The following is a 22462-nucleotide window of genomic DNA, read 5'->3' as shown; positions in this document are numbered from 1 at the left end:
AGCTGCCTCATCCATACGGCTAGATACTATCACCTCTACACTGGGCAGATGTCACCCCACTGCAAGCGCAGTGACAGCGATACTGCCACTGCTCTCACACCCCTCCCCCCCAACCCATCCCTGGGCGGCCCGCCGCACCCATCGTGGCTCTCTCCATTGCGCCAGTCCCCCTGCTGCGCTGCGTCAGCTTCTACTACACTCTAACACGCTGGGCTATTGTTACTATGTCGACACGCAGCAATTGCACAGATGGACCTGGAACGTTTTGCGCATCCTCACCCGGTTGGGGGCCCGCTGGCTAAGTGTATGGGCTCCATAAGTTCAGATTTAGACCCGCAGGCTACAGTTCAGGACTCGCGGGGCTTTACTGCTCTGCCTCCTCCTCTCTTTCCGATTTTGAGGTTTGTACTGCCATCCCTCTACCTTTTAGGTTTGCTTCTAGTACTCCTATCCTTCTCCCCTTTTTCCTTTCCCCCTTTTCTCATCTCTTCTCTCTCTCCCTCTCTTCCTTTTCTTCCTCTCTTCTGGTGTCTCTATCCCTCTTTCCATTCTCTATACCCCTGACTCACCCTCCTTCCCCTCCCCCCCACCGCCTCAACAACTGCCCGCGACAGCCCTCCTCTCTAGATACCTGTGCTTATCTGCCGTCCCCTTCCCCCCGCTGCCTACCCACCCCGCCCAGTCATCAACAGTTGTCCCCTATACTGACCCCTACCTACACATTCACTTTATCTCCCCACGCCTACCCTCCTTTGTCCCTACTTCTTGGTCCCATCATGGCTAGCCCTCCCCCAACCCCACCTACCCCACTACGGATCTAATCCTGGAACGTCCACGGCCTAACTCACTTCATAAAATGGAAGAAAATACTCTCATACCTTCACTCTAAACAGGCTGATATAGCCTTTCTTCAGGAGACACACCTTGATAGGGCTGAATCCGAGAAACTGCACCGGGCCTGGGTGGGAACAGCGTTATTTAGCTGCAGCCCAACCTCACAAGAACTAGGTGGTGGCACCCCATGGAAATGATGCGTCGCAATATTGTTACAAAAGACCATACTTCTCACTGTCATTAAATCATGGGTTGACCCAGAGGGGCGATACATGTTCGCCAAACTAAAGCTAGGAGACTCCTCAATAAGCGTGGGCTCCATCTATGCACCAATCGGTTCAAAACTACTGTTTTTTTTTGCAAATCAACCGCCTTCTGGCGGAAATAGGGGCAACACGCTACGTAATCGGGGGAGACTGGAACCTGACTAGACGCGGTATTGGATAAGACTGGACCCCTGGATATTAATAACAGCAACAGGGCCCTACAGTCTGATGTAATGCAGGACAACGGTTTGGTGGACCACTGGAGGCTGACACACCCGGTCGATAGAGAATATACTTTCCTGTGACCGGTGCACAGCACTCAATCTCGTTCGGATAATTTTCTCATTTTGCACAGCATAGTGGCGCATGCCCAGGATGCTTGAATACTGGAAGGTGGTCTCTTGGACCACTCCCCAATCCACTTAGCTGTCCAAGTGGGCTTGGTGCCCCCGGGTCGCAAACCATGGCGATTTGCTGTTCACCGCTATCGGTCTCCACACTGTAAAACACAGTTGCAGCTCATACGTCCACCTACATTCAGGATAACCTCTGCACTGTAGATTCCAAGAGGGTCGTATGGGCAGCGGGCAAGGTGACCCTACGAGGACAAATGATGTGAGACGCGGCGTTAGCAAACAGAGAAAGAAAAGTACAAGTGTCTCTGGAAACCGATATCACGTGCCTAATGCGGCAATATATGGACCACCCCTGTCTCCCCATACGTACACGCCTTGAACGCGACCGCATGGCCTAAAACGAGCTATATACATCCCAGGCTGAATACACTCTGCAAGGACGGCACTACGAGCAAGGAGAGAAGACTGGTCCACTGCTGGCATCACAACTCTGCCAGAGAACGGCGGCCCTAGCCATACTGGCCATCAACGCCCACACAGGAGAGACACTTACCCACCCACAAGAAATAGTCAATGTATTTGCATCCTTCTACCGACAGCTATACACCCCGGAATCGACATCCACCCCAGCCCAAACTGAATCCTTTCTCACCAACATTGCCTTACCCTCTCTCTCTGATGAGGGCCGCAACCTTTTAGACGGTGAAATTAGCTGGCTGGAAATTGCGCAGGTCTTCTCTGATCTCCCCACCACAAATCGCCTGGGGAAGACAGGTTCCCCGCTGAATTTTGTAAGTGGGTGGGGGAGGAGATGATTGATGTCCTACATTAAGCATTGGGCGAGGCCTGCCGGATGGGCTGTCTCGGTGCGATATCCAACAGCGCCACAATAGCGGTCATACCGAAACCAGGATGGGACCCCCTACTCTGCAGTAGCTACCGGCCTATTTCTCTCCTGAATGGCGATATTAAGATATTAGCCACGGTCCTAGTAAATCGCCTGTGTAAAGTCATATCATCCCTAATACACTACAGGGAGTGCAGAATTATTAGGCAAATGAGTATTTTGACCACATCATCCTCTTTATGCATGTTGTCTTACTCCAAGCTGTATAGGCTCGAAAGCCTACTACCAATTAAGCATATTAGGTGATGTGCATCTCTGTAATGAGAAGGGGTGTGGTCTAATGACATCAACACCCTATATCAGGTGTGCATAATTATTAGGCAACTTCCTTTCCTTTGGCAAAATGAGTCAAAAGAAGGACTTGACAGGCTCAGAAAAGTCAAAAATAGTGAGATATCTTGCAGAGGGATGCAGCACTCTTAAAATTGCAAAGCTTCTGAAGCGTGATCATCGAACAATCAAGCGTTTCATTCAAAATAGTCAACAGGGTCGCAAGAAGCGTGTGGAAAAACCAAGGCGCAAAATAACTGCCCATGAACTGAGAAAAGTCAAGCGTGCAGCTGCCACGATGCCACTTGCCACCAGTTTGGCCATATTTCAGAGCTGCAACATCACTGGAGTGCCCAAAAGCACAAGGTGTGCAATACTCAGAGACATGGCCAAGGTAAGAAAGGCTGAAAGACGACCACCACTGAACAAGACACACAAGCTGACACGTCAAGACTGGGCCAAGAAATATCTCAAGACTGATTTTTCTAAGGTTTTATGGACTGATGAAATGAGAGTGAGTCTTGATGGGCCAGATGGATGGGCCCGTGGATTGGTAAAGGGCAGAGAGCTCCAGTCCGACTCAGACGGCAGCAAGGTGGAGGTGGAGTACTGGTTTGGGCTGGTATCATCAAAGATGAGCTTGTGGGGCCTTTTCGGGTTGAGGATGGAGTCAAGCTCAACTCCTAGTCCTACTGCCAGTTCCTGGAAGACACCTTCTTCAAGCAGTGGTACTTGAAGAAGTCTGCATCCTTCAAGAAAAACATGGTTTTCATGCAGGACAATGCTCCATCACACGCGTCCAAGTACTCCACAGCGTGGCTGGCAAGAAAGGGTATAAAAGAAGGAAATCTAATGACATGGCCTCCTTGTTCACCTGATCTGAACCCCATTGAGAACCTGTGGTCCATCATCAAATGTGAGATTTACAAGGAGGGAAAACAGTACACCTCTCTGAACAGTGTCTGGGAGGCTGTGGTTGCTGCTGCACGCAATGTTGATGGTGAACAGATCAAAACACTGACAGAATCCATGGATGGCAGGCTTTTGAGTGTCCTTGCAAAGAAAGGTGGCTATATTGGTCACTGATTTGTTTTTGTTTTGTTTTTGAATGTCAGAAATGTATATTTGTGAATGTTGAGATGTTATATTGGTTTCACTGGTAATAATAAATAATTGAAATGGGTATATATTTTTTTTTGTTAAGTTGCCTAATAATTATGCACAGTAATAGTCACCTGCACACACAGATATCCCCCTAACATAGCTAAAACTAAAAACAAACTAAAAACTACTTCCAAAAATATTCAGCTTTGATATTAATGAGTTTTTTGGGTTCATTGAGAACATGGTTGTTGTTCAATAATAAAATTAATCCTCAAAAATACAACTTGCCTAATAATTCTGCACTCCCTGTATACTCAAGTGGGGTTTGGACCGGGCCGCACCTCCAGAAATCTCCTACGCACTCTGTGCCATACTCAATGGGAATCTAGGAACGTGCCTGAGGCTGCACTCGCCCTATCCCTAGACGCTGAGAAGACGTCTGATTGCATAGAATGGCCATACTTATTTGCGACCCTTGCGAAATTTGGCTTGGGAGACCAGTTCATCTCCAAAGTCCGCCTGCTCTATGAACACCCCACGGTGCAGGTTAACTACGCGTGAATTCCTCCCGGACCCCTTTCTTATCCGCAGAGGGACCCCGCAGGGATGTCCCCTTTTTGCCCCTTTTGTTCTTGCTGGCATTGGAGCCGCTAGCGGCTGCTATCTGTAACTCTCCCTCGGTAGCAGGTCTCCCTCTGCCGGGCGGAACCTCCAAAATCTACTTATACGCCGCCGACGTCCTCCTAACCATAACTGACCTGGAGCATTCCCTACCAGCTCTATTAGAGATCATTGACATATTTGCACCCCTCTCTGGCTACTGGGTAAACTGGGACAAAAGCGAGACCCTCACCCTCTCAGAGGTGACAACGAAAGCTGTGCTTCTTGGCTTCCCATTCTGATGGACCCCGAAACGCCTCAAATATCTGGGAGTACTAGTCAATCGAGGTCTAGACCGCATGGTGGCAGACAATCTAGGCCCCCTCATTACGGGAATGAGGATTGACTTCAAGAAATGGACCCATCTGGGCCTTTTCATGTGGGGCAAAATGCAGGCGGTGAGAATGGTCATGGTACCACGCTTCACTTACGTTTTGGGTCTGCTACCCCTTCAAGTACCTCTCTCAACATTAAGGCTAATTGACGGAGCAATCGGTTCCGTCGCGTGGGGCTCTACACACCCACGACTGGCACCCGCTAAACTAATGGCGTGCCGCTCTCATGGGGGAATGGAGCTCCCCTCGGTGGAGCATTATTCCCTAGCCCTGCACTTTTCACAACTGGCTAACTCACTGCCTGGATCACCGGAGCCACCGCAATGAGTGTCTGTGGAGGGGACGCTGCTTTCCCATGATGGAGGACTCGGCGGGCTCTACTATAATGATTCCTCACCTCCCAGCACAACGAATCCGATTTTGAAGGTGACACACGCGGCATGGCGGAGGGCCCACTGCCTACTTGGGTACACCCTTTCTTACACGCCCAGGCCCCCTTATGGAACAAGGATAGTTTGCGGATAGGGAGAGCGGTTCTCAACTGGCCGCAGTGGAGCAGAGCTGGTATCGACAACCTGGCTCAGGTCTTAGAGGATGGAGTGCTTAAACCCTTCGCCAAGCTGCAGGAGGAATTCAGCCTCCACCCACGGCTGGAACGGCGATACTTGCAACTCAAACACTGTCTACAACAGAACGCTGACAACGCCCGCTGGGGACTTCAGACTTGAACCGTGGTAACCTATCTAAAGACATGGTGGGAAACACAAAGGCGTTAAGGCAGGCCTCTATGAGGTCATTACACATCACCTATACTCGCAACCTCTCCTGGAAAAGCTATGCCTACAATGGCAAGCCCTCCTGCAGCGGACCTTTGATACAGAAGACTGGATAGACATCGTAGATGCTCTAGACAGGGGCACTCGCGAAGCTCGACTAAAATTCTGTCTCTTCAAGATACTCCACGACTGGTACTGGACCCTGGTGAGGTTACACAGGACTGGACTTCTTTCGCACGCGAACTGCTGGCGCTGCCCAGAGGCACACTGCGATCTGCTCCATATTCTAAGTGTATGCCTGTCGGTCCAGCCCTTAAGGGATGCTGTGGGGCTCAACCTGGCTGAATCCGTACCGCTTCCAACACCGCTATCCCCCTCTCTCATTATAATGCTTGATATGGACTCCCTCCCGGCCCTGTCAAGACCGCAACAAAGACTGTTGCACACGGCACTAGCAACTGCAAAAATATGTATCCTCAGACGTTGGAGATCGGTAGCCCCTCCAACCCCGGAGGAATGGATCATGGCAATGACTTGCATAGCCACACACTAAAGAGTCATCTATAATCTACAGTATCAGGCTGCCCTATTTAATCAGGTGTGGACCCCCTTCCTTGCAGAACCTCCGTCACATCTTGCCTGCTGTTAGCCACTCTTGTTACACGCCCTTTCCCTCCCTCGTTTTCGCTGTCTCCTTAGTGAAACCCTAGCCATTTCCCCCTCCTCCCACTTTCTCCACATTCTGGGGACCTTGCTAACACTCCACCCCTTCCCCATCCTCCCTACCCTCCCCACCCCATCCAAAGGGCCTCCTTCTGTTTCTTCGACACCAGATCCTACTCTCTCCTCTCCCACCTTTCCTCCTCCTTCTCTTCTTTTCTACCATCTCTCTCCCAACGCGAAGGGCTGATCTGCTTTGTTGCGGCGAAGCCCTCAGCATCTACCTCCCGCGTAGCGACACAGAGTTATTATACTATCACATTGTCCATCAGATTATTTCATAATACAGTACATGATCTGTGGACCGCTCCTCCCAAACGTGTCTTCTCTCACCACCCCCCACCCCGGCTCCTCTTTGGAAAGGCCACCTATCTGGTATACTCAAACGTAGACTCCGCAGATACCCTCTGATGATGATAACCAACCCAATCTCTCCACTCCCTTCTGTATGCAATACCCGTAACCCTGGGCCTCAACGAGGCACAGTTTCAACACGGAACGATAGCTCCTACCTACATATTGGCCATAGATTCATTGAAGCGGCCCCAGACATCCCGACCTTAGGGGCGAGGGGAAGCAACCCGCAGGGGCATAGTAGACACACGTGGCGAGTTCACTCCAGGTCAAGGCTCATCACAGTGTGACATGTCACCTTAGGCAACACAACACTTTGCAGCCTACATCTCAGCTTTCACCCCCTCCCCTGCTGTTACCCCCTCATTTCTTCATCGCCATTGCCCTTGTACAGTGTTTAGATTTGCTGTTGAATGTATTCAGCCCACCCCGCTATCAATGAGATAGTTTGTACCCATTCCTTTTGACAAAAACCACTTGATGGTTCAAATAATAAATGTTGCTATGAATCGCTCTTAATCTTTTATTACACTGATATGGCCAAAATTATCTAGCATCCATATTACTCATAGTTTACCCTCCCCAGTTCAAAGTATTTTCCCACTGTTTACCTTTCATGCAATTGGACCTGTTTAGTGTCATTCGTTTCATTCTTCACCTGCTAGATTAGCTGGTGGCATGCTGAAAACATGCTACAAGCAATGCCAGCAATGGTTTGGGTTTTTCCTCCTAGTGCGTCCTTGTACACATAGAAGCAGAATTTACTCGTCACAGTTTAAGGAGCTACAACTGTCCTGCAGCAGGGAACAGATAACTGCATTAATGTGAGCTTAAAGCATCAATATAATCTTGTGCTGTAGGGATGAAAGATACTTGTAAAGAGTCAGGTAAACATAGTTAAACACCTGGCAAAAGACTAAGATTGACAATTTCAGGTGGCTGAAAGGTATTAACAGGATAGTGGGTCTTAATGTGGTGAGTGGAAACATGACATGCCATGCTTTGGAGGTCTCTTGAAAGCCTCAATTTATTTGAAATTCGGTTTGGATAAAGAGGTTGGAAAATGCTTCTATTTTGTGGAAGAATTAGAGCGGACGGAAAGATTGATTCTTATTCTTAAGCCCTTGTCACATTTGTAGAATCATCTGTTCACAGTGGCAATTATATGGGTTTATTCCATTTCTTTTAATTCATTGTTTTGTGGGGAAACACTTTTCATGTTGCTAATTAAAATTGATTTTGAACAATTACAAAAATTACTTACAAAATCTTCCATTATTATTTATGTTCACAGTGTGTGATTAGTACAGTATCGCAGATAGAAGAAATTGATGCAGAAACATGTAGGTATGTATTTAAATATTTTATTCTGATGCTTTTGAGTATGATGTTAAATATTGTGCTTGTATTCGTTGGAATTACAATAGAGGCGGAAAACGATCATTCAAAAATGTTGACATAGGGTCAGTTTAAATGTCCCAGATAGCCTTCATAATGGAGTGATCATCCACCCTGCGAGAAGCATTGTATACAGTAACGGCAGTTGAGCGGGTATGTCCCTGTCTGGCTTACCCTTATATAGTTTGACTCTGTTTCTTCTCACTAGCACACAGTACAGAAAAACAAAGGGGGTTGTGTGGTGGAAAGTGAAGGAAAAGATTATTTGCAATTATTTTTAATCATCATCTGCCGTCCTGTTGGGTTTGTTCGAGACATTTGTTTGTATGAACAATTGAATAAAACATTTAAACCAAACATGATGAAACCACTAACTGTAGTCTTAGGGATAGATGGGCCCTCTCTGTTCCAGTGATAGCCGGGTATGATGAAAAACTGTGTTTTAGAGGTTCTAAACCTATGAATGAAAATGAGGTGGAGAGTATGTGTTTCATGTCCAACTTTGGTCCATTGGATCCTGAATGCAACTAATCATTTAATTATTTTGTCTGCTGTGCCTTGACAACTGACCAGGACTTAATTACAGAGGTCTTTTGTCTATCTTCTCTTACCTTATTACCATATTCTCTGATTTATATTCAATATTATCAGCTACAAGGCCTCCAGGATTTTTGGTGTCTGCTTTCCTCATCAAATCTGAAAGACTCTGACCACTCTATGTTAATATTTGACCTGTTGCTTGCTATGATTACAGGTTACTGTCCACAGGATTGGACTGGCCTATAGGGCAATCAGGCAGTGCCTAATGGGCTGAACCGATAGATCAGTGTGAGGACTGTTTTTTTAGCAGTTTATGGGCCTGTGTTTTGGTCAGCTTGGCTAGGTTTTACTGTTGATTTCCCAGATATTACCACAAAAATTGCCTGTTGCAAATTCAAATGTATGCAGTCTCACATACCTTGCAAAATACCACTACATCGTGCCTTTATAAGTTCAAAACAGCTAAACATGTGACCCACATTTGTAAATAAGAGCAATCTCGTTACCTTATTGGGCCACTTTTAATTTGTCGCAGTCAGATCCCGACTATTAAATAGAATATTGGCGACTACACATGCCTTGTGGTATCACTTTTAATTTTTGTTAGTTTACGAAGGTCAGAAGACTTCCTTACAGTTTTCTTAGGTTTCCTACCACATCTTGATGATCGAAACGAGGTGTCTACATATCATCCTGACCTTGACCCCTTAACTTTTTTTCTTAAAAGGACATTTTCAGGATGGTTGTTCTGGTGCAGATTAAGTCTGCCCTTCAGTCTGCGAATCACTATGTACCTTTGACATAGTACAAAAAGAAATGTGCTTCAAGAGGGTGTGAAATATGCAGATTGCATTTGGGTCCTTGAGGCTAGACCCAGGTGAAATTAATGTTACGGTGTCATAATCTATCTTAATATCAGTAATTGCGTATTACGCTTGTTATGCAAAATTCCAAAAGCTATGCTATTCCACTATGTCACATAGCCACATACAGTTTGCAGCTTAGATTTAGCACAAGAGCAAGGGAACAGCACAAGCAACTAAAGTGTATGTGGGTGCTGCTTGCAGCACTTGTATTTTTTGCTTTTTTGCAGGAAATGCCTTACCACGTCCAAAGTGAATGCAATTATGCAGTAAGTGCTAAAATATAGTGCAAAATGCTGGTTACGTATTTCATGTACTTTTCCTGAAATTTCACATATTTGCGCAAATGCAAATTGTGGCAAATTCCCACACTCCTTGGGAACCCCTCTGCTTTGTGATTTTTTTTTTTTAAGTTTGTTTGGGAGTGGGTAGGAGTCCACTGCCAATTCTTAAAGTTTAAAAGAAGATTTTATCCATTATGCCAAAAGGTTTCCTTTGTGGAAAATGCGCTGTATTACAAAATATATATTGTATTTAAATGCGATCACAGGCATGGTTGTTTGCTGACCCTACTAGGCTACCATCCTTGTGATGGCATCCAATTGGAGCGAGTTCCAATTTGCCTACATTATGAATAGTAATGAGGCAGGTTGAATTGCGACCCAGTTCAAAGGGTGATTTTTGCAACCTGGCCTAATAGTAAATAGATCAGTTCTCACAATTTTAATCTATTCACAAAATGTTGGCGAACACTAATTGAAACCACCTATTGCAATCTATTCTTAGTACAGCTGGCACCTCGTTTTAAAGAACCCCACTCCATGTCATTGAGATTAAGAGCTATACAAAACTGAGCAACGGACAGTTGCTGTAAATACCTAACCAATGCTGTGTCTATCACGTGTATTGGCAGTAAACCCCTATCATAATCTCAACAAAGGGGCATGAAATCAACATATCAACCAGAGCATTACTCAGGCACCCTAAATCTTTTGTTGATGGTACTGCATTTTCTTTGTAACAGAAGGCAGACTTCTTAAAATATGGTTTTAGTACCTACATATGTAGATAAATGGTTATACTGTTTGCATTTGAAGCACCCCATTACAGACACTGGTATCAAAGGATCTCTGCATCATCAACCCCAGGGTTATAACCACAGTGCTTGCAGCTGTATGGAAGCTCTCCACCGACTTGCCTGTGCCCACCATCAATGAGATCTGCAGATTGAAGAGGAAGTTATCCTTCTAATACATCACAAAAAATCTGCATAAATAATAATATCAAGTGCATATCTGCCAATCTCTCTGCCTTATTTTTTCTGGTTCCTTTCCCTTAACGCAATTTAAGTTCAGATTAAGATCTGGCAAGCTGGCGTGTACCTCATCTGCTAATATCCAAATCTTCTTTTTCTGAACTAGTGGCTGTTCTATGCATGAAGATATCATGTAACAGGTCAAGCGCACACCATCTTGAGAGATAGCCATAGATGATCCCAAGCACTTTCTGCCACCTCTTTCTTATTGTATTTGTCTTTCCATTTGTAGAAGACTTTGATTGCTTAGGCTTTAAGTCGCCATAATTTAGACAGAATAAATCTCTCAGATTTTACAGAAAGGTTTCAGGAGTAACAGCCTTGCTTAAAGAATTCCTGCTAAGTGGAGCCTGGTTAAATGGAGGACTAGCCACAGACTAGTTCTGAGAGAATGAGATCTGTGAGGAGAGGTGTATGTAAAATTTGCTTTACTCCAGAAAAAGGGTTCTTCTCAGCCTGCCGTTGAGCTGTATGAGCCAGCATTAGAATGCGTTGCAACACCATGAGGTAGAATTCCCTACTCCAAGCAATCACAGGGGTGTCTCCGCAGCTACACCCTTCCTTCATCCCAATTATTCCTGCTGTTCATGAATGACTGTGCCACAGATGAGAATACCAACAAGCGCGCCCCAGCAACACTTGACATTCATTGGCAGTAAGAATTGTGGCAGGAGGAGGAAAACAGGCTCCAGACGTCCGCGCATGCCAGTAACAGCTGCTTAACAAAGGGACACCAATATGATGTGTGTAGGTATACCAAAAAGGAGAGTAATCGCAGAAGTCACAGAAATCCATATGGTGCCATGCACCAGGCATAGGTGGTGTTGAATGAGTAAAAGTATGCAAGAAGGGCAAGAATGGGGGTTGGTGACATAAGCAGTAGCCATGCACTATTTTATTTTATTTAGTTTTCTAAATGCAAGAGGGCAGCCCGCTGCTGAACTTATACACCTCTTCAAGGAGGAAGGAATTGGAAGAGCAATCAAGGATGTCAACCTGAGCAGAAACTATGCTAAGCTTAAAAGGCCAAGATTACACCTACTCTGGCCAAGCGTAAAGAAGCTAACATTTTGATAAATCGGGTTTATTGTTTTTGTAGTACAATATGTTACACATTCTGCTTGGAATATAGCACTTATTGTTTGAAATTTAAAAAAAAAACAGGGAGTACATCGGCCATAATAGTACAGTCGTTAGGCATCTGTCAGCCCTTTGTATGACCACCACTTGCCCCAAATCCTGGTGTATTTTTGAGGACTTACCCAAGCCTGGAAGATCGTTTTTCCAGCTGGGCACTCCAGTCCACCCCACCCTCCATTCCACCATTGTTTGGAGGTTGTGAGGGTTTTCATTTCTGGACTGCATCTTGTTTAGCCACCAATGTGGCCACTCCTACCATTACTCATTCCCGGGTCCTCTTCCAGCCCCAGCAACTTCACCCTCTGGGTCAAGACAGTCAGTCTTTCCAGGACCTGAGCTAATGTCTTTCCAATCCTTTGCCTGAAAGTGGTTATTATGGGGAGCGACCAGACCATATGGAAGAAATTGGGTTTGAGTATGGACAGCTAAAGCAGGTGGGGTGAAGGAGTGTGTCCGCGCACCACATACACCTGGGTGTAAAGTAAGTGATATTCAAATATTGTAGCTGGATGAATCACAGTTTTGCAGAGATCGTGATTTCTCACTATGCCGTCTGGGCTTCACGCCATTCAGTGTCATCATGAGGGCCCACCCATTCCTCCCATCGGTGCTTGAGGTCTTGGAACATTTCTGGGGCATTGATACTAGTGTATGTTAGGTGTGAGATATTGCGCCTTTTCCTAAGCAGCTAGCGCAAACGCTGGCTCCAAAGGGTTGGTGCTCAGGCAGTTCTGTACTATTGTTAAGATGGTAAGACAAGGCGTGCCAGACCTCTCCACGGTTGTGATCCCAATCCCTTGAGTTAGGCCATGTGTCAAAGCCACCGACCCGGCCACAGGGAGGTGAGTTTTTGGTTCCAGTCGATGAAGCACAGGGCATTTCAACAAAAACTGATGCCTGTCACTGACTTGTCTGGAAAATCGTGTGGAATGGGATTGCCATAGAGTACTCCCAGTATCTTATGGAGACCTAATTGGGACAGCTCCAATCTGGATGCTGAGTTGCCTCACTCCGCTGTCAGACATTTGTTGGTTAGCGTCAAATGGGATGCCCAGTAGCAGAGTTTTATGTCAGCCATTCCCACCCCTGTGTCTCACATTGATTGTCGCCATTTATCAAGGGCTACGTGGACCGATTTCCCTGCCCAAAGGAATTTACCCAATATGGCGTTCAGCTGTTGTTGGAACCAGCGGTTTAAGATTGTGTATGAGAAGTGCTGGAGGGTGTACAGGAACCTAGGGAGGATCATCATTTTGAAGATAGCTACCCTCCTCAAGTTGAGCGGGAGCTTCTCCTACCTCTGGAGGTCCCGTGGTGGGATATTGAAGCTCCCTGTAAGATGAGGGTCCCAAGAGATCTTAAGTATTGGAAGCTCAGTTTCCTAATGGGAATGCTTGATTGCCTATTCACGGTTGTCTGATCACCTTGGAAAGGGACAGGAATGGATTTTGCCCAGTTCATCCAGATGCATACTCTTATAGAGCAAGCATCTCCAATGCCTGGAGCCTGAATAAGTGTGGAATAAGTGTGGATTAGTTAAGAAGAGAAGGACATTGTGTGTGTATAGGTCTGTCCTTTCTTCTGTTTGTCCATCCAGTGCCATCATTGAATATGCATGTCATATCAAAATAGTTGAGCTAGGGGTTTCGATGACTAGGGCAAAAAGGATTGGGGAAAGAAGGCATCCCTGCAGGTACCCCTATGGATTGGGAAGGGGCCCAAGAGCACTCCATTGACCTTTACTTGTCCATTCAGGTTGGTATAAAAGAGTTTCACATAGGGCCTGCATTGCGGTCCCAATCCCATTTTCTCTGTAGTCTTGAGGAGAAAAGGCTATTTAACAGAGTTTAATGCCTTCTCTAAGTCTATGAGAAGCAGTGTGCAATGATTTGGCAGAGCCTTGGCATGGGCCAGTGCCACTTACATGCGTTGTTTGCAGTGATGAGTGCTGCAGTTAGGCATAAAGCTGCATTGGTCTGTGTGGCTCAGGAGGGGTAAGGCTTGTTGGATTCTGGTAGTGAGTTTTTTAGCTTAAAGCTTATTTTCTGAAGGGTTGTCCCTCTTTTGAAAGAACCACAATTGTAGCCTTGTAAAGCTTGGGGTTGGGAGTGAGGGAAGTACCTTTGTTGGCAGCCTCTGCATAGAAGTCCAGAAGATGAGGGCCAAGGATTTCACAAACTTCTTGTAGAACCAAGCAAGCTGTTGAGTCTGAGAGTCTTCCCAGATTTCAGGGCAAGTATGGCATTTTTGATTTCCTCAAATGTGAAGGGCCTATGCAGAGCCAATGTGAGAGAAGGTATGAGGCTGGACAGAGGAATGTCATTCAGAATCAGGTTGTCCCTCTCTTGCTGGGGCCTGGGTTGGGCAGTATAGAGGTGTTGACAAAAACCTGCAAACGCTGCAGCTATCTCAGTGGGGTGTTTTTATGGGTTCCAGATGCGTATAGTATTTCGGGGACAATTCTGGAGGACATCTCTATGGTGGCTAGTCAGTATAATAACGTTGCGCTTTTATCCTCCCATTCATATTCATGTTTTGTGGACTCTCTCCAGCACTGTCATGCATGTTCTAATGAGACTTGTTTCAGTGAGGTCCTTATTAGTTGCAATTTTCGCTTAGGGTTTCTGATTTCTGTGTCCATTATTTGTTGTTAGAGTGTGGTTGTCTGGTGGAGCTTTTCCCTTTCTTTGCGACTGATGAATGTTTTGCCCCGGCCCCTCATGGTAGCTTTCTCAGCCTCTCATAGCGTCCCGGTGATGAAACGGTGCCTTTTGCTTTCGAAGTAGGTTAGGTGCTCTGTAAGTATTCAACACATTGTGTGTCGTGCAAAAGCCAGGGGTTATTTCACCACGTTGGTCTTCTGGTTCTGCCTGGGCAACCAAGTTGGGCAGTAAGTGGCTCGGGATCGATAATCTCTCTGGGTAGGATCTTGGAGCCCGTAAGTTGGGGGATATCAGTGATGTGAAGGAGGAGTGAATCCATGCTGGATAGCATTTTATATGCAGTGGATGTGTGTGCTAGTTCTCTATTATTGGAGTGCCAAACCTTCCATGCTTAACTGAGCCCTAGGAAGTCCATCCAGGAGCAGAGTTGATTGGCGTGGAATATGCTGCTTGTCGTGGCTGCGTGAAGAGACAATGTAGGGGTTAGAAGAGGCCTTGAACTTGCCTCCTGGCACAGTACTGCCAATCAGAAGTTGTAAGGCAGCGTTTGCTATTGCCTGAAGATTGTGGGATGACATATGAGGCCGTATATAAACACTCAAAAAGCTGTATTGATGCCCTCTGAGGAGGCCTGTAGGTTGCCTTGTTTGGATCTATTTTTGGGCATCAGCATGAAGTGCCCAGGGCTGGTGTAGGTAGTGGTGCCGGAAGTGGGCTCAGGACTGTAGATGGAAGCAAGATGTGCTTGAAGGGTCCAGCTGGCACCATGGGCAAAACGGACGGTGGAACTTTAGATGGAGGGCCTCTCTGCTCCTTGGGGCCCTAAGACACGCCAGAGGGAGTGAGCAGGGATCCGAAGAGCCAGACCATAGTTGTGCGGTACTCTTCATTCTGATGTGGCATGGCTGTTGGCACCAGAAACTCTGGTTGTGCTGGAAGCAGCTGTAGGATCGGCTCCAAAGTTGGCCGACGTTCGGAGCCAGGTTGAGAGTTGTGGCACTGCCCCAAGTCTGTTTAGTCAAATGCGATTAGCGTGATGGGGCAGAATCCCACTTCAATTTCTTGTGCTGCTTCTTTGACTCACATTTGGACCGCTACGAGGACTGGTCTCTAGAGCAGCTTCATCGGCTCCTGAAACAGAAACAAACTTTAGACACGGGATGCGGCTTGGAGCAGACCTGTTGAGGAGTCTTTTAATGCTTGGTGATGTAAAGCTTCCTCATGCAATTCTAATGGCCTTCATGTCCATTCAAGTGCTGTTGCTGCAGACCTTGAAGTCGTGGGCCAGCTACAGTCACCAGAGGCCTTTGTTTAGGACAGCTGTACAGGGCTTAAAAACTGCTTCTGGGGTGATATCCCTTGCACACTGAAGATCTTTTTGAGATAAATGTCTCTGAGAACACGAAGGAAGCTCTCGATCCACATCTGGTTACGCAGAAAGAAAGGAATCAACATCAGCGCACCAGGATGGTGTCTATTTAGGATCTGCACATCATTTCTGGAGCGGAATGTCGTTGGTGGGGAGCCACATGGCACCAGCTGATGGCAGGCCAAGGTACTGCTGAGCAGTTTTCGGATCGAGGCTGACCTCTGGGGAATATTCAAAACGTGAGGAATCTGAGGCTAGAAGTCTCTATGAGAAAAAAAAAACTTGCATTGAACCATTCTGAACCTTGTGGTGTAAAAGTGCTCTGCCTCCCACTCAGAATATGATTCTCACAAACTTTACAGTTATTAACCTTTCTAAATGTAGCCATTATCATGAGACAGTTCTCATCAATGAACTTTGCTTAAAGCATGCAGTTTATGCTAGCTATTCATAGCAAAGGCTCAGTTTTGGAGCCACCAGCTGCTTCACTCTGTTAGCAGTAATAAATATTCTAGAGCAGAGGGGTTCTTAACCATTTGGCTTCTCACTTTGGACCCCCATTTAATCATTACTAGAATCCGTGGACAACCCCCCCCACCCTTCCGAATAGTTATTGGAATCCTATATCTGGAACCCTCCAGTGACCCACTACTGGAAGCCGGGGACCCCTGGCCTAAGCAATACACAAATGATGAAATATTTTATTTAATCTACAAACAAGTATAAAAAAAAATCACAATTTACATTTTCATGGGAAGATTTGAGCTTTTCTAAATTCAGTTATGGCAAGCAATCGTCTACAATATCCTCTGTTTTGCTCTGTGCTACAAATCAATCTGAGGATTCCAACTTAATTTTTTTATTTTTTTTTTATAACCAATTTTATTAGTTTTCTTGTTACAACAACTTAATATCAATAGGTCACATCTGCACCCCATAGACATACCAATATACAAATCCCATTTAGTTTTCATCAGAGCGTAGTCTCAGCATATTGTGGTGTCTAGGAACACATTGAGCAATTGTCATCACACACAAGGCATTTTGCCTGATCGGATTTCCCATGCCCCTGTCCATATCTCCCACACCCTGTTGTATTTGGCTGGGCACCCTCTCACCTCATATACCAACTTTTCCTGCTGGGCACACCAGTCCACTCCCTGCCTCCACCGAGCAATCGCCGGTGCCATCACTGCATTCCAGCCGACCACGATATCTCGTTTGGCCACCAGGCACGCCATCCCCAAGAAGGCACGCTCCACTCTGCTGTTCCTTACTCCCTCAAGTACTCCCAATAGGATTGGTAGCGGTGCCGCCTCTATCTCCACCATCAGGATCCTAGAGATTTCAGTGGTGACTGCTTGCCAGTAGGTTGCTATGGGTGGACAAACCCACACCATGTGGTAGAAGTCTGCTGTTATGGCTCGTACAGCAGGGTCAGTCCGCATGGGGTCGGAGACCCGCTTTGTGCATTTTGTTGGGTGTAAGGAATGCAGAATGCAGGTAATATGTTTGTACCAATCAAAGGCGGGTAGCCATGGTTAGGTTTCTCAGGGTCATCAAGGCATCCCCCCAATCCTCTTCCTGTATTCGGCCCAGCCAGCCCTCCCACCTCTCCCTGAGACTCTCGAGCGATACCACTGTGTTGGTGATCAGGGTGCGATATATCTGGGTCCCCCCCTCCCCCAAACCACCCATCAGGATTTTGGCTTCCGCCGGGCTAAACTCGGAGAGGACCATACCAGCCTGGATGTGGGTGCCTAATGCATGTCGGAGCTGTAAGTACTTATGAAACTGGTTCTTAGTGAGTAGTGCTGCTTAAGCTCCTGAAAGGACCGCATGTAGGAGCCCACCCAAACGTCCCGCACAAGTGAAATGCCTGTATGGTCCCATTTTTAGAACTCCTCCAAGGTGGAGACTTCACGGAGCCATGTTCCTTGCCACAGTGGGGTCTGCTGGGTGAGGCTCTGCCACCATACTGTCACCCTCTGCGTTGCCCACCACCCTTGTCACTTCCGGAATCTTTGCTTTGGAGGGGGTTACCATACAGCAGCTCAAGCAGTCTGGGTAAGCCCAACATCAGGAGTTCAAGCTGGTACGCTGGGTCTGACCACCAACCTCCCAGCCAATCATTAAGTACCAACAATTGCGTTGCTAATTAATAGAAATATATATTGGACATTCCTAGTCCCCCTTAATACACATCTCGTTGACAGGTGCGGAGTGCAAGTCTAGAACAGGAGTTATGACATAGGAATTGCCGCGCCACTGCATCCATTTCTTTAAACCATCGCCTGGGTAGCTGGTAAGGGAAATTCTGGAGAAGATAAAGGAAGCGGGCAGAATCATCATCTTATAGAGTGCTGTCCTTCCCAGGACATTAAGAGGCAGGGTCCACCATCTCTGGAGGTCATCCCTGATCTTCGAGGTGAGTGATGTGACATTGAGTGACCAGGCCAACTCAGGTAGGAGGGTCACAGTAATTCCCAGGTACTGGAAGCTGCTGCATCGAATAGGAATGCTGCTCTGCCAGTCATAGCAGTCCCTTGCAGGATGCAGTGGGACCAGTATGGACTTACTGGGGTTAAGTGTTAGGCCAGAGGCCTCAGGGCATAGCCTCAATAGTTGCAGACATCGGGGTGCATACTAGCCAGGTTGGCCAGATACAGGAGCACGTCATCGGCATACAATGCAATGCGTTCCTCACAGCCGTTGGGCCAAGACCATCCGCTGATTAATGGGTCCTCTCTTATAATTTTCGCTAGAGCGAAGAGGAGTTATTGCTCCCGCACCCAGGGTCTAATCCACTGTTCCAGAAACTCGACCACCTTGGTTTTTTCCGCTCCTGCCGGTTAGCAAATGAAGTGCAGGTTGTTGCGTCTGGAGCGTTTTTTGGCATCCTTGGCTCTATGATGAAGCTCATTAGTATAGGTCAGTAGTTGGGAGACTTTGGTCTTGAGGTCTGTGATTTCGTCCTCTGCCGGGGAAACTCAGTCTTCTACTTTTTTGATGCGGCCCACCGCTGTTTGCAGGTCCTGCTGCAGCAGGCCCACATCTTCCCGTACTTCACTAATTTTTGTTTTGATGGCTAATTGTGAGGATTGAATGGCCAGTAGGATTGTGCCTTCCCCTTCTGTTACAGGGGTCCCTGGCGGCAGGCCACCAGACCCCTGGGGGGGGCCAGCTGAGTGGTGAACTGGTCAATGCGCTGCTGGGATGTGGGTGGTTGCTTGCTAGCTATGTCTTTCCCCATGCCAAGTCTGCAGGGTGTGGGCATCACAGGCCCCCACACACCTCTTCACTGTCGCACAGCACAGGGCTATCACTTAGAGGCTCGGTCGACTCGCCGCCGTCACAGGGGAGATGCCCCAGCCACAAGGGGCTGCACAGACCCCAGCAACCAGAGGGAGGGAAAAGGGGGGTGGGTAAATGGAGGTCCCCGCGGATTCTGGGATCCCAGTGCGTCTTTTGCCACGTCCACTGCCCACTCCTGCATGTACAGCATCCTTCACCAGTCTCCCCACCCGGCTTAAACTGCCGCTCTCCAGCTGTCGCTCCTCACCCCCCACACGCCTATTGCGCGGGACCACCGGGTCCCCTCTGCCACCTCAGCTCCACCGCAGCCTCCACTTAAACGCTCCTCACTTGTTCTCCTACTGTCTCAGTGCACCAGGGCCTGGTCTCCACTGTAGACCCCGCACTGCGGCCCCCTCTCCAGCAATCACCACTTTGCTCCTCTCTACTTGTGGGTTGCACAGTGCGGTGACAGGATCATTCACGCTCCCCTTTGGCCGCTGGGCTCTCACATGCCCACCTGTACTGTACCTCTGTTCCCGTCTGGCTGGCCCGACCCATGCCCCAGGGCAGGCCAGCCGATCCTCTCTCCGACAGTCCTGTGTTGCACAGCACGGGCAGCAGGATCGTTCTGATGGATACAACTACCTGTGGATTCCTCACCTCATGAATACTCCCATGGCGCCAGCATTCGACGGAAATCTTCTTACTAGTCTCTGCACGTCGACGAGGACGTCACTGTCTCGCACGCGACGCCGTCTGACGTCATACAGGCAATAAGAGGTCCTCGACGACGTGCGGACGTCAGTTCCCTTTTTTCCGTGCATTCGAAACGGTTATCTTCGAGGGAGCAACTGTTACTCTTGCGGTTACAGTGTATATCTTGCTGCGTACTCTTTCTCTGTGGAAATAATGTCGCAGAGAAAGTCTGGATTTAAGCCTTGTCGTGAGTGTGGAGGCAAGATGTCGGTGACGGATCCTCATTCCGATTGCCTTTGGTGTTTGAGCTCCGACCACGACGTCTCGACTTGTGATTCATGTCAGCACATGAATCCGAAGGCCCTTAAAGAACGTGAGGCGAAGCTGTTTATGGCCAAGTCAAAGGAGTAGCATCACAAGAAGTCTTCTCCAAGACATCGGCGTCATCGAGACTCCCGGCGCCGTAGAGAATCTCGGCGTCATTCAAGGGAGGCTCGTTCCAGGTCTCCGGATCGGCGCCGAAAGACATGGGAGGTCAGCCCCACGGTGACGCCGCATCCTTCGACGCCGTTGCCCTCTCCGGCATCACCAACTTCGCCTGGACAGGCGTCGGTGATTGAGGTATTGGAGCCTCAAATGTTTTCTCCGGCGCAGACGCCGAGGCCGGCGTCGGGGTCGCCTCCAAGACAGGCACCCCAGTATCCGGCTTTTCCCACCCCTGGAGCCGATAGTTCCGCATTCTTGAATGCGATGTATGCCATCTTCCAACAGATGGCTCCAGGGGGTGCTCCGGCTGGGCCTTTGGCCTTTTCTTTGGGTGATCCTGCGCCTCTTCGGCCGGCACCCTTTATGCCCTTTCTCCCGTTTGGGAACGTGGGCTCGGCGCCAGTGTCGGCGCCGGTGGCCGCTCCGGTGGCTTCGGAGGGATTGGCCCCAGGGATTTCCATCCCGTCGACGTCGAGATTTCGGCCTGTGACTCCGGTGGGTCCATCTGTTTCAGCTGCTCTTCAGTCGGCGCCGAAGTTACCCGTGGCGCCGGATGCGGCGTCGGTGGCTTCGGAAGATCGGCGCCGATCTCCGACTTCGGCGGAGGCATTGTCGACTCCGCGGATTGAGCAACGACTGCATTCAAGGAGGCGTGCTCTCCGGGTACTAGAAGAGCAGGAGTACCAACGAGCCCTAGAGGAAGGAGAGCTAGAGGACTCGGGTGATGGGCTGCGTGGACTGGAGTCGGCCAGTGGGCTGGACACTTCCCCTGAGTGGGACCTTTCGTCCCCGGGGGAATATACTGAGGAAGCTGCTTCCTTTCATACAGTGGTACGGAAGGCAGCTAGTTTTTTGGACCTGCCTTTGCCGGTGGTGGAGGCGAAACAAAACCTTTTGACGGAGGTGTTGCATCCGGCCTCAGCCGCGGCGGAGCCTCTGTTACCTTTTAATGACGCTCTGCTGGATCCGGTTTTAGAGGTGTGGAAGAGGCCGGCATCTTCCCCAGCAGTTCACAGAGCCGTGGCCAGGAGGTATCGGACGGCTCCAACTGATCCTGGTTTCCTATCTAGGCACCCTACACCGGAGAGCTTGGTAGTGCAGGCCTCCTGTTCGTCCAAGTCAGCGCCTGGTTCTTTCCCGACGGTGCCTGGGGACAGAGACTCAAAAAAGCTAGAGGCGCAGTCGAAGAAGATTTTTTTCGTCCTGCAGTCTGGCGTTAAAAACTACTAATGCGACCTGTATCCTGGGGAGGTATATTCATGCTCTGATGGATGACATCTCCTCTTCGTTTACAGAGCTTCCCCAGGGTCTTTTGGATCTTGTCTCTGATGCCCAGGCTGCTGCGACCCAAATTATCCAGACGGGACTGGATACCACCGACTCGGTAGCCAGAGCAATGGGCACAACTGTGGTGGAAAGGAGACAGGCCTGGCTCCGTAACTCGGGCTTTTCGGCAGATGTACAGTCCACATTGTTGGATCTCCCGTTTGATGGGGACAAACTGTTTGGGGCTAAGGCTGATTCGGCCTTGGAACGTTTTAAGGAGAGCAGGGCCACGGCTAAGTCGTTGGGACTCCAAGCTCCTTCTTCCACGGCCTCTTCCAGATTCTTCAGGAGGTTTCGTGGATTTGGGCGTGGCTCTTCCTCCTCTTCCTTTCGGGGAAGATATCAGCAACCTGCCTCTTCCCATCCCTATAGATCTTTTAGGGGGAGGGGTAGGGTCCGCACCAGGGGAGCCTCTCAGCAGCACTCTGCCTCTTCCTCATCCTCTGGCGGGGTGCAGCAGGGGAAGCAGCCTTAGGCTTCCACCATTTCCCACTCACTCCTCTCCTGTAGGGGGAAGATTACAGCATTTTCTCACCAAATGGGAGACTGTTACGTCGGACACTTGGGTTCTCAGTGTTGTGGGAAAAGGCTACACCCTTCCCTTTCGGGAGTTTCCGCCCCTCATCCCGCCCCGCCCTTCGTATTGTTCACAAGAACACCTCCTGTTGCTAGAACAGGAGGTAGAAGTCCTCCTTTTAAAGGGCGCGGTGGAGTTGGTCCCGGAGCAGGAAAGGGGTCAAGGAGTTTACTCAAGGTATTTCCTGATTCCCAAGAAGGATGGTCGTTT

The 22462-nt window shown here is 48.4% G+C and overlaps 1 protein-coding gene across 6 annotated transcripts in view; it reads left to right on the top strand.

The window, feature by feature from the left end:
- VPS54 (VPS54 subunit of GARP complex) overlaps window positions 1-22462 on the top strand; it is a 555456-nt gene that overhangs the window by 189050 nt on the left and 343944 nt on the right. For all 6 annotated transcript variants that reach the window (XR_011203675.1, XM_069234226.1, XM_069234229.1 and 3 more), the window contains one exon: window positions 7877-7929. Coding sequence is in view for 5 of the 6 variants with exons in the window: in XM_069234226.1 (XP_069090327.1) it covers window positions 7877-7929 (53 nt within the window). In the remaining variant the exon portion in view is untranslated. The remainder of the gene's footprint in view (window positions 1-7876; window positions 7930-22462) is intronic.

Source organism: Pleurodeles waltl, chromosome 5 (assembly GCF_031143425.1).
Source record: "Pleurodeles waltl isolate 20211129_DDA chromosome 5, aPleWal1.hap1.20221129, whole genome shotgun sequence".
NCBI classification, from domain to species: Eukaryota; Metazoa; Chordata; class Amphibia; order Caudata; family Salamandridae; genus Pleurodeles; species Pleurodeles waltl.
Note: the sequence above shows the minus strand (reverse complement) of the source record. Positions and strands in the feature narration are given on the sequence as shown.